Source organism: Magnolia sinica, chromosome 13 (assembly GCF_029962835.1).
Source record: "Magnolia sinica isolate HGM2019 chromosome 13, MsV1, whole genome shotgun sequence".
Lineage (NCBI taxonomy): Eukaryota > Viridiplantae > Streptophyta > Magnoliopsida > Magnoliales > Magnoliaceae > Magnolia > Magnolia sinica.
In genome coordinates this window covers 21,379,895-21,392,052 of record NC_080585.1, presented here as the reverse complement: position 1 = coordinate 21,392,052, position 12,158 = coordinate 21,379,895, and the positions used below count along the sequence as shown (strand labels likewise).

Sequence of the window (12,158 nt, the reverse complement as noted above, 5' to 3'; positions counted from 1 at the left end):
GGTCGGAAGTACAGATTGCGGTGCTTGAGCGGGCTCAGGCGCCCATGCAAAGAACGCACCATAACAGTAGAGGTGGTTGATGTTTGTCGAAACAACCCATGCCCCTCGACGCTGGCTTTATCTAACAAAGCCTTTGAGGCCATTTCAAGGATCAACACCAAAATCAACATCGAATTTGCTCAGTAATTTCTCTCTCATACATCATAATTATATACATTCCTTTTTCTTGATAGGTATGTAGGATATACATGTAGTCTTATACTGAATCTCACTGACCTTGATTGTCTCTCTAATGGGTATTCAGGATCTGATGTATTGTGAGCTCCTTGACGTGGCCAGCAACAGTCATATCAAATGTCAGCACTTGATTTTAATATGCAAGAGCTGTATACCATTGTTTTCTTCCTTCTTTTGTACCTGAAATCACATAGCCATAAAGAAAGATAACATGTCTCAAGTAGCTATTGCAATGGTAGACTCAGACCTTGCTAATTTATATCTTTCTCAGAGGAATTTAGAGGATATAATACCTGTATATAATCCACCAAAGTTCTAAGCCTCACTTGAAACTCTCCCAAGTGGGTTTAGTATCATTGCGATCTGTGTACCAAGTCCAAACAACCGGTCCAAATCACATGGAATCATAGTGAGGTTTGCGGATTTTAAGATCCCAAAACAGTGGTAATTTTCATGTTATCACAAATAATATTCATCATTCTTATGAGAACCATCTATAACATATCATACATTTCAGAGAGATCTATCCCAACCCTTTTTTTTTTATCCAAGAACATGCACAGGACGCTCCTGTTCACATTTTGTAAGAGTGAGGTCCATGGTACAGTGATCTAGACCAGTGGTCTGTTGGACCCTACTGTGGACCATGCCCCAGAAATCTTGTCAATTTAACAATCTGAATTTTCACTTTTTGGCTGCAAATAGACAGAAAGTGTAGAGAAATACAGCAATGGTCTAAATTCAACTGAAAAGGCACTTGAAATTGGTATATGGACTCTCAAAATGGAACAGTTTCTAGATGGGGTCTGTTCATGGAGAAGCCCAACAAGGGTGAAACCAATGGTCTGGATCACTAAACCACATGCACGTCACTAAACCACACATCCGGTCTGGTACATTTTTTAACAGACTAGTGGAAACAGGATTTGGGTGTTACTAGGATGGATGAGGTGATAAAATGATTACTTGGTAATTCTTAGTTGTGCCTCTGGAAACGGGATAAAGATGTCTAATACCTTCTTAGTATCAAGAGCATCTGTATTTTGATCACACAGTTTTTCCTACATGGAACTGAAAACTTCTAATCATACACACTTTTAGTACTGAGTTCATTGCTCAAAAAAGAGGATAAGAAAATGTGAGGTCCACTAATCATACACAACATCACTACATGCCAATCTACACACTGGAGTGTAGATGTAAAAGGAGAGGGATGTGTACAAGTGAGATAGTGGGGGAGCCCACCTCCATGCACATGCAGACCCGGTTCATTCATCAAGTGGGGTCCACTGAACATGCACCGTCCTAACAATTCGGCAGGTCCCCTCATCAGGAGAGGTGCTGTCCACGTTGAATATGGACCTTTGGTCATTTTTCTCTAACCATCTATTTTTCTCATAAAGGCGTAACTCACCTGATGAATGGGCAGCCCACAACAATGATGTGCCGCAGATGATGAATGTGCAGGATCTCACACATATGGCACATTGCATGTATGTAGTGAGGTCCGTCTGTCTCACTTGAGAGAGTCCTCCAAACAGGGCTTGAACAGGGAACATGTGTAAGAGATCCGAGATACTCATCAGGTGGTCCTGCTGCGAATGTGACCGGGGTCCGTAGATCAGGTTAGCCAACAATACTAACCGATGGATTTTGAGCACCGAATTGAACCATTCATTCCTGGATAATCTTATTTCCACCTCAATGGTGATTAGACCTAAATGATCATTTAGGTAAATAACCAATTTACACAAATTATTAAAAGAAAAAGGAGCTGCATTAATTGGCTAAAATGCTGGAAGGGCTGAAATGCAATGTTGTTTTGCTCATCTGAAATCTAAAAGCAACAGGTCAAAATTGAAAACCATATCAGGTAGGAGAGCTAAAATGGTTGATTATGATTTTGGAAGTCTAGACCATATTCTGTGGAAGTAGGGCTGTCAAAGGGCTATCAAAGGGCTGTGTGAGGCCAAGTAAAATCAAAACTTTGAATAGGTCTAGCCTGAATAGTTCAAAATCTGGGCAGAAGCTGACCTCAGGCCTGGCCCATTGAAATCCATATGTGGAAGCGATTGTGTGTCAAATGCTTCATTAATGGACTTAGACTTCCAAAACACGAACAGAATAAAGCAGGTTGTTATAGATCATTGACTGCTGAAAAGCTACCCCAAGGATGCAAATGCAGAATATGCATTCCACTGGAGGAGATATGTCAAAAACAATATCAATATGATATTCTACATTACAACACTTCCATGCATATAACCGTCACCAAAATAATAATAATAATAAATAAAATAAAACATACCATTTGAAAAACAAATGACACTAAGATCTTAGTGACAATATCACACTCCCAAGGAAACTTACGTAGTCCTCTGTATGAGACCAATGCAGATATGGCTACGTTGCTCTCCTAAACTTGTCCCATGTCCTTTCCTGACCCTGCAGTCCAAATATCAGAGTCATGATTTGAAATCCAATACCAGTATAACATCATAATGTAGCAAAATTCAGATGCTTCATTACCTAGGAAATAATCATTTCCCTCTTCAGTCAATAAAACAGATTCGTTTGTGTACATTGGAGGCTAAGCGTGATCATAGAAATAAATCAATGTGTATTCTCAATCAACACTCAACCACCCACAAGAACAAATAAAATTTCTTTTGATCTCCGAATGTGGGCTCCTGCTGACGACACACAATGTTCTATTTTCTATATATGTATCTGACCAACAGCTTAGGTTGACCTTGATGGTGCCATGAGGAGCAGTGCATATGATCATTCTGTTGTAGCTCATACCCACCATGAGGTAACACAGAAGCTCAGAATACTAATGTCAATTGTAGCTCACACCCAACTAGAGGCTTGTCATGAAGCACCAGCGCCTGTTTTATGCAAACCCATTAGTAATGGCTGGGTACTTGGGTCAATTGAAGTTGCTTTGCACAAATCTTTGAAACAAAAGAATATAATATTTTTTTTCATCCCATTAGTAGTGGCCAGGTACTTGGGTCACTTCTTGGTTATTCATTTCAAGTTCAGACTGGTGCTCCTCAATCAAGGTTTGCAAAACCTGAGAAGCCTTACAAGCCATTCCTTGACATGGAAATTGATCTAACAACTTTGAGTACTTGAGAGCAACCTTGAGTTCCCGTTGATCAAAACTGCAAGAAAGAGAGCTCTTCCACTCTTCCAATTTTCCTTCCGCACAAAAACCATATAAAAGGGAAACAAAGGTAACAGAATCCGGCAGGCAACCTTTGCTTACCATCTCATCTCTCAACTCGAGAGCATGTTTGAGCATTTGATGTTTGCAAAGGCAAATGGAGATAGCATTATATGCAGCAGTCCTTGGATCCCATCCATCTAATACCATAATTTTGAACATATCCAAAAGCAAAGACTCGTTGTGCTCTTGACATTCATGTCCTTTGATGGAAGCAAGAACAGACATGTTATTCGTGAGCCCGTTGATCAAATAATGATATGTGACATTGTTGGGGGTACATTTGTTAGACAGCATTGTTTCAAAAAATGAGGCAGCTTTCTCAAGATTACCTTCCTTACAAAAGCTTCCAATAAGGATACTATATGTAATTACATTAGGAATCAAACCACAGGATTGCATCTCTCTAAATAGATCTTCAGCTCTCTGCAAATCTCCTTTCCGGCAAAATCCATTAATCAGTGTGGAATAAGTGATGACATTCGGCTTCCGGTTCTGTTTCACCATGTCACCAAATATCCTTAGAGCCCCATCCATGTCGTTCTGTTTTACATATCCATCTATGACAGTTGAGTAAGTAAATTCATCAGGATAAACCTGGTCCTTTATCATTTCACCAATGCATGAGATCGCTTCATTCATCATCGCAAATTTACAATAACCCTTGACCATGATATTGTAACCAACGACACCAGGCTCAATAACCTTATCCCCCATGAACTCAAACACCTTTTTTGCTTCACCAAGATCCCCATGTCTAATGAAACCATCAACCAGAGTAGCATAAACAAATGCATCCGGAAGAATGTTCCGTTCAAGCATCTCAGCAAGCAGCTTCTTTGCTGCCGGAAGCCCCCCCTTCTCATCAAAACATTATAAATACCTGCATCTGGAAACACTCCCCTCTCCATCATTCTATCACGGATCACCAATGCATCATCAATCTCACCAGTGACAACAAGCCCATGAATGAGAACTCCGTAAGCCACCAAATCCAGTCTATGCCCTCCCTTCATCATTTCGATGAGCAAATTCGATGCCTTAACAATCTCCCCATTCCTACAATACAAGTGAACAAGAGGGGTATAACTGAACTTAATTGGCATCAATCCCCTTCTCATAGCCTCTCTTAGAAGATTGTCAGCCTCTGGAACCTTCCCATCTCTACAAAAACCAGAGATAAGACTATTATAGGTCATAATATCTGGGATCAAACCACTTTCAATTAATTTCCTAAAAGTCGCCATCGCTTCAGCTATAGAAATATGTTTACATTGGGCGTCCATGATATTATTGTAAATTTCCATACTGACATTCAATCCCCACATTTTCATTTCTGACAAAAGCTGATCAACTGCCTTGAAATTTCCTTTCTTGCAAAACCCATTAATGATGGTTCCATAGGACACCGGCGTGGTAAGAAACCCCTTCAATTTCATTTTGCTGAAAAGGTTATAAGCACGTTGGATATCTCCTTTCCTGCAATACCCATCGATGAGTTTATTGTAAAAGTTGACATTCGGAATGCACCCATCTCCCCATCTGTCCTCAATCAGCTTCCTGCCTTCATCAACCTTCCCTTCTAAACACAATTCTTTCACCATTATAAAAGTACTGCAGTTATCAATACAAACATCATCACCACCATTTCCATCTCTCTTGAGCATTTCGTCATATACCTGGCAAGCAATGTGAATCTGTCCATAGGCAATCAAAGCAGAAAGCAACGAATTTGAGGCAATGATGCTCGGCAAACAGCGATGTGTTTCCTTCACAACAGAGTAGAGCTCATGGGCTTTCTCGGCTGACCCAGCACGGGAAAAGGCTATGATCAGAGCATCGAATGCTTCGCGGCTCGGGGTTTTATTTTCGCTCTTCATCGTTTTCAGTACGGATTCAATTTCTTGAAACTCTGATGACCGGGCTAAGATCTTGAGGAGGGCAGAATAAGTGGAAGCGTTGGCGGATCCGTCGTTCCGGCGAAAGGCCCAGATGAAGAGCATGAGGCCCAGTTTGACGTCGCGAATTCGATCCAAGACGTCGGATACGGCTATTTCGGGGTCTTGGGCGAATTGGGTTTCGAGGACTTCGTCCCATGATTGATGGGTCTTGAGGATTTCGGAGATATTCTCTGCGAGACGGCGGATTCTGGCTTGTGGGAGAGGAGAAGGGGATTTGGGCTTTTTGCAAGAAGGGGGTTTGATGAGTGAGAGGAGATTCTTTTTGGACATGGAAGGAGAGGGAAAGAGTCATTTGAAGACTGAAGAAAGCTGAAATTCATCCATGAGAGAGAGAGAGAGAGAGAGAGAGAGAGAGAGGAATGCAGGTACGGTTCAGAAGAAAGACGTGAGTTGGAGGGTTCAAACAATTTAAAGCAATCGTTTGATCCAGTCCGTTGACGTTGTGGCCCACCTGGCGTTCCCTACTGGCTAAAATTCGTTTGGATCAAATGGTCCGATCCATATCAGCACGGATTGCCTGCAACCCTCGACGGCAGGGGGCGCGGCCTCAGTGGATCCTGACTGTGGGACCCATCTTGATGTATGTGCCTTACATCCACGCCGTCCATTTGTTTTGATAGCTCATTTTGGGGCATTATAAAAAATGAAGCAGATCCAAATCTCATGTGTACCACATCATAGGAAACCGTGGTGATTGAATACCCCTCACCGGAATGTTTATTTGCCATCCAACCTCTTGGTAAGGTCACGAAAACCTGTAAAATGGGACTACACAAGTATCAGCTTCATCAAAAACTTTTTGTGGCCCACCTAAGGTTAAGATCTGCTTCATTTTTTGGGATGATTTCCTAAATTGGGCTATTAAAATGAATAAAGGGTGAATATAAAGCATAAACATCAAGGTGGCCCCACAGTTAGGGATCCACCTCAGCCAAAGCAGTGCCCCATTTAGACCGAGGATCGAATTGGTTATAAAAATATGAGTTTAACTAGTTAATTTATTAAACTGAGAAAAATATTACCTTGTTGTTACCGTTGCTCGCAACATAAGGAAGTTTTTAGGTAGGTCCCACCGTGATGTTCGTGAGAAACCCACATCTTCTGTTTTTCCAACTCATGTCAAGGCATGAGCTAAAACATGAAGCTGAACAAAAACTCAAGTGGGCCACACCGTAGGAAATATGAAGGGAAATGCCTAGTTAAAACCTTCCCAGGCCACTGTAATATTTATATGCCATCTAAACCGTTCATAAAGGTCATTCCCATAGTGATGAACTTCAAAGTGCAATAGCCTTATCTAAAACTTCTATAGCCCCCACAAACTTCCGTGTGCATTAACTGATGTATGGCCTGGACCTTGTGTCTGAGTCAACTTGGACTTGATCGGATTTGATCTGATTCAGCAACATAAGTCCACGTGTAAAAATATAGGTGCTGAGTCACGCATTGACTCGGGCCAAAACATTAGCCCATTTAGATAATGGGTTAGGATGGGGTTTACCCCAACCCAACTTCAGCCATAACACAAGTGGCAATAAACAGCAGTTAGAATCCTGGGTTGGGTCAGGTCAGGCAGGTCGATTGAGCCCAACCCAATTCCAATTAAATGGATCAGGTCAGACTTGAGAACTTTTGAGTTGATCACGTCGAGTCGCAGCGTAATGGGTTGTAGGTCAAGTATGGGTAAGGCTTGGGCTGACACCGACCCGGACTGAACTCGGCCCATTGTCAAACTCAACCCCATGTGAGAGCATGGTTTGCCTCTATATAAAACTGGACATTCAAATGTTTATCCTACAACCTAAAGCATGGATCTTATTAAAGATGAAGGACATCTTTGATAGCTCCACCCCACAGAATGAGGCCCACATAATTCAAGGGTCCAAAAAAATGTCTTTTACAAAATCATTGATCCTCCTCCACAGCAGTGGCTTCCACCCTGGTTGCTGGACCAGAGAAGGATCGACAATTGAGACCATTCTCATCCGTAATCACCCCAAACAAGGAATCATCATAATGAAGGATTGATGGCTCATCTGAGTTGACTCAAGACTCGATTGAGTCTGGTCCAGTTCCGCACCACAACTCAGTATTGAGAAGAGAGAGTAACTCGGCTCGATTAGACTGAGTCGCGACTCAACTCGAGACCGAAAAAACCATGATCAAAATCCAATTTCCACATCTGGGGCGGTGGCGTTTTCCAATGATAGCTAGATTTGGAGCTCGCCGCCTCACTGTGACTTTATCTTTTTCATACTTTGCTGGAGATCTTATCAAATTGGCATGTTGAAACAATTCAAATATGTGATTAATTCTCTCTTTCCATACTTCTCACATAATGCGAATCGAGTCCATACCTGGCCATTGCATAAGATCATCTAGCTGCTGAGATTTTTCTATGAAGAATGGGCCGGGGTTAAAGGTACTCGATGTGCTGATTAAACTGATTAGACCAATTTCAGTGCATTGTGTAATATAGGATTTCTAATCCATCTAATCTCATAGATTGAGGTTTGCCTGCCCCTCCACACACCTCTACACATGATCACATGAGCCCAGCTCATCGAGTAATCTCTTCTTAACCTGTGCCTGTGGAGGGCATCCGAGCTGTATATGAAGGGGACACATGATGTAGATGACCTGGGCTGAAAATCAGGTTAGTCTGGTCCGTGGAGAATGTTTTCTTTTCCACGGTTACTTTTTGGATTCCACCAATCCAAATAGGGACCAACTGTTTGGATGTACTTCAAAAATGAAACTCCATCATCTCTGGGGAGGTGAATTTGGTTTCCGTTTTCTCCTGTTTGGATGCCCAACACTCTCATTTCTGTTTGGATGTAAATCAGAACTGAAACTCCCTGGATCATGTCACCTGTCGGAATCGAATTTGGTTTCCATTTGTCCCATTTGGATGACTGACACCAAAATTCAACACCCATGTTTTTAACCTGAAAATCTGAGTTTATAAAAGAACTGCTTGAATCTTTTTCTTCTTCCCGCCTTTGTCTCCTTTCACTAAGATCCAACTCTAAGTAGCTGAAATCGATGGAATTTTGCTAATAGGGATACGGAAGTCCAATGAGATTTTGAGGAATCAAAATTAGTGAGTACACGATTTCAAGGAATCTCAAAATTGGTTTTTAAGGCTGTTGGTTTCAAAAGACCACTCAGAATCCCCTTCTCTCCAAAAATCTCATTTCTAGTCCCAAACACTCCACCATCCTACATATCTCCTCGGCCCTTGGATGTGACCGATCATCGGACGTGAATCCATGCATATGCATGGCACCATCAACGTGGACCATGTCCACCCAACTGCACCCAACCTCCTTCTTCACCCCCCTCTCTCTCATCCCTTTCCTTATCTTTGCCACCTTCTCCCACTCCCCTTTCTCAGCATAGATGTTGGACATCAATACATATACCCCAGACTCCATGGGCCCCATCTCCATCAAAGCATCAGATACCCTCTTGCCCATCTCCACATTCCCATGTATCCTACAAGCTCCAAGCAGACTTTGCAATGCAGACAAACTGGGCCCTGTTGGCATCCGCTTCATAAATTCCTCAGCCTCCTCAAGCTGCCCTGCCCGGCCCAACATATCCACCATACAGGAAAAATGCTCTGCGGATGGCTCGATCAGATGATCTCTGACCATCGAATTGAATACTTGACAACCCACGTCGACCATCCCCCTGCGGCTACAAGCTGTGAGTACAGCAAGGAACGTGATTGAATCAGGCTGCACTCTGGCCCTTTCCATCCTTTTAAACAAACTCATCACAGATTCATAATCCCCATGCATAGCGTGGGACGTGATGATTGCAGTCCATGCCACTAGGCTTCTCTGAGGTACCTCATCAAACACCAGTTGAGATTCTGTGATGCTCCCCCGTTTGGCATACATATGGACAAGCGCACCCAAGACGACCTCATCAGTGTTCAGGCCTAGCTTGATTGTCCAGCAGTGGGACTGTCGGCCATGCATCAGGGACACAGCTTCAGCAGAGGCAATTGAACTGAGGATGCTGCCAAAAGTGAATTGGTTTGGCTTCTCTTCCAATATCATAAAAGAGAAGGTCTGTAAAGCTTCTTGACATAGTCCATTTTGAGCATAGCCGGAAATCAAAGCATTCCAAGAAACAATCTCTCTATAATTCAGTTCATCAAAGACCCTTTTAGACTCTTCCATGGACTTGAATTTTGCATACATGGTAATCAAACAGTTAGAGACATTCACTTCTGACAAGAAACCAGTTTTTAAGCAAAACACATGAATCATTTGGCCATCTTTCACCGAATTCTCGGTGGAAACAGCAGGGACTAATCCAACAAACGTCACATCATTCGGATAAACCCCATCCCGTCGCATCTCATTGAAGAGTGAAACCGCATTTCCCTCATCTATAGAGATCATCGTCGTCCAGGAGACGACATTCCGTTCGACCATGTTTTCAAAAACCACCTTCGCGTCTTTGGCAATTTCACACTTTGAATACATTGACAAGAGAACGTTCGAAACAGAAACGTGGATTCCATACCCTGCTTTTAATGCTAACCCATGTATTTGCCTTCCAAGATCTAAGCTTCTTTCATGGCCACAAGCTGATATCACACTCGCGAAAGAGACGTGGTCGAGTTCCATCCCCTCTTTCAACATTTCAACAAAGACCCAAATTGCTTCTAGCTCGTAGTCCCCTTCTTGTGTGTAACCAGAAATCAAAGCATTCCAAGAAACCAAATCTCTATTGGACATTTCATCAAACACTCTTTTCGCTTCATTGAGACAGTGATACCTTGCATAAAATGATATAAGTGCATTGCCAACAAATGTTTCTGAATCAAATCCAGATTTCAATACAAGTGAATGCAATTGCAATCCAAAATTGAGCTCTCCAACCTCCGCACAGAAGGCTAGAGCGGTAGTGTAAGTCACGGCATCAAAGCCAATGCCTGCTTGACACATTCGGAGCATGAATCCCAATGCATCGTCACTCTGATGGAAGCCTGAGAGAATGGTGTTCCAAGAAACAATATCCCGATTAGATAACGCCTCAAAGATCACAAGCGCTTGATCGAATTGCCTGGACTTGGAGTACATGTTCATGAGGGAATTAGAAACAGAGACATACGAATCAAGACCAGATGAGATTGTGATGGCATGGATTTGAGTACCAGAACACAGATCTCCACGGAAGCATTTCAGAGCGATCGAGATGGCGACATGGTCGATATCGTCTGACCAGCCCAATCGGAGCAGGTTGTGGAGGGTTTCAAGAGCTCTGGAAGGGAGGTGTTTACTCAAACGCTTCAACATGTGAGTAATTGCAGGAGTACTTCTTGGGTGAGGAATTTTATCGAATGGTTGGTGATCATGGTTTAGATAAGCAGTGTTTTAGGTCCTGAAACGGTAGCAATTTTCAAACTTCTGTTGGCCAGTAGATACCCGACCCGAGTCGTTTGAAAATAAAAAGTGGGCCACATGATGCTCCAAAGAAATCCCCGATTATAGGACAATCTGAGCCTTTCGATTCGTGCCCTACAGATACATAGACAGTTACGAAGGGAAAGACACAACAACGGTTCACGTTTCAACTGAAAAGAACTGGTCCCAATATCAACGGCCAGGAACAATGGTTATGCCTGGAGAGATGCAAACGGAACAATGGTCTGGATTTACCGAAGCACGGGCCGCACCCTGTCAAAACTGTAAATCATTGCATACCGTTCATCATGGTCCAACAAGGACGGGCTTCCATCTAGTAAATTATTTCAATCCTAGAAACCGTTGATTAGTGCAATTTGATCTTTGTATGTGGACCGTCCAATTGATGGACCGAGCTAGCATGTTTACGCACGGTCGATGCGTTTTTGATGACTGACAGTAAATGGAGAATGGTGGACCAAGACGAACCAGAAAACCCCCTTGACTCCCTCTCTAGCTCATCCATGATGTGGCCTACTTGGCATGATGATTGGATGATCCAAACTATCAATCACTGCATGGCTGCAGATAAGTTAATCCTAACCGTCTAAATTTCTTCTTGACCCATGCTTAATTATTGATGTGGGACAGGTAGAGGTTGATCCATTGGAGGGCTGGGATCGTATAAATTCAGCTGTAAGCCCCATTGGGTAAAAACAGCTTAAAGTGCCGTGATAGCTTCTGACTGTCTATCTTGCTTATATAAAATACTAATGGCAAGCTATAGTAAGCTGTATTAGCTGACTAGGGCTGCACACAAACCGAGTTAGCCCGGTTAGCTGGCTTGACTCGACTCGAAGAAGCTCATTTCGACCCTATTCCAAACTGGAGCTGATTTTTTTAGCTCAAATAAATTTCGTACCAAGTTCGAGCTTGCCCGAGCTCTTGGATTAAACCCCAACTCGAATCCAACTCAAATTGAACTAGTTCGATAACTTGGTTATTTTGACATTGATGTTGCTCATCAAGTGTTTGATGAAATGACTCGATAAAGTGTCGGCTGATGGCGAGGAAGGTATGGATATAACACAAATACCCATGCGTCTTGATTTTGATGTTGCCTATTAAGTGTTTGATGAAATACTTGTAAAACCGCTGTAAGAAATTAAATGTGCACTCCATGTGTTTGTGAAATGCTGCACAGGTGAACTCGGCTCGATCATGGTTCGAACTTAGCTCGAGCTGGCCCAAGCTGCTAATCGAACCGAGCCGAGCTGGCCAATTAGACTTGAGGACCAAGCC

General features: G+C 42.7%; 2 protein-coding genes across 6 annotated transcripts; both read right to left on the bottom strand.

Moving 5' to 3' along the window:
- Positions 1-153: 153 nt before the first annotated feature.
- On the bottom strand, positions 154-5,755 carry LOC131223183 (pentatricopeptide repeat-containing protein At2g01390-like). 5 transcript variants are annotated; one of them, XM_058218495.1, is made up of 5 exons: positions 5,149-5,755; positions 2,546-2,682; positions 1,254-1,308; positions 531-600; positions 154-417 (listed from the first exon to the last, which is right to left on the bottom strand). In XM_058218495.1, the coding sequence occupies exons 1-2, from the start codon at positions 5,698-5,700 to the stop codon at positions 2,641-2,643; spliced, it is 594 nt and encodes a 197-aa protein (XP_058074478.1). In that variant the 5' UTR covers positions 5,701-5,755; the 3' UTR covers positions 154-417; positions 531-600; positions 1,254-1,308; positions 2,546-2,640. The 5 variants fall into 5 exon arrangements, with proteins under 5 accessions (XP_058074478.1, XP_058074480.1, XP_058074479.1 ...); XM_058218497.1 differs by having other exon boundaries at positions 1,204-1,298; XM_058218496.1 differs by having other exon boundaries at positions 1,204-1,273.
- Positions 5,756-7,886: 2,131 nt separating this feature from the next.
- On the bottom strand, positions 7,887-11,440 carry LOC131223182 (pentatricopeptide repeat-containing protein At4g32430, mitochondrial). The gene has a single exon (XM_058218492.1). It carries the CDS (start codon positions 10,746-10,748, stop codon positions 8,598-8,600), a length of 2,151 nt encoding a protein of 716 aa, XP_058074475.1. The 5' UTR covers positions 10,749-11,440; the 3' UTR covers positions 7,887-8,597.
- Positions 11,441-12,158: the final 718 nt, after the last annotated feature.

Coding starts and splice junctions, on each gene's coding strand:
- LOC131223183 (XM_058218495.1), bottom strand. CDS start 5,700: ATGTCCAAAAAGAATCTCCTCTCACTCATCAAACCCCCTTCTTGCAAA. Junction 2,683..5,148: donor AGATTCACATTGCTTGCCAG/GTATATGACGAA, acceptor TTTGGACTGCAG/GGTCAGGAAAGGACATGGGA.
- LOC131223182 (XM_058218492.1), bottom strand. CDS start 10,748: ATGTTGAAGCGTTTGAGTAAACACCTCCCTTCCAGAGCTCTTGAAACC.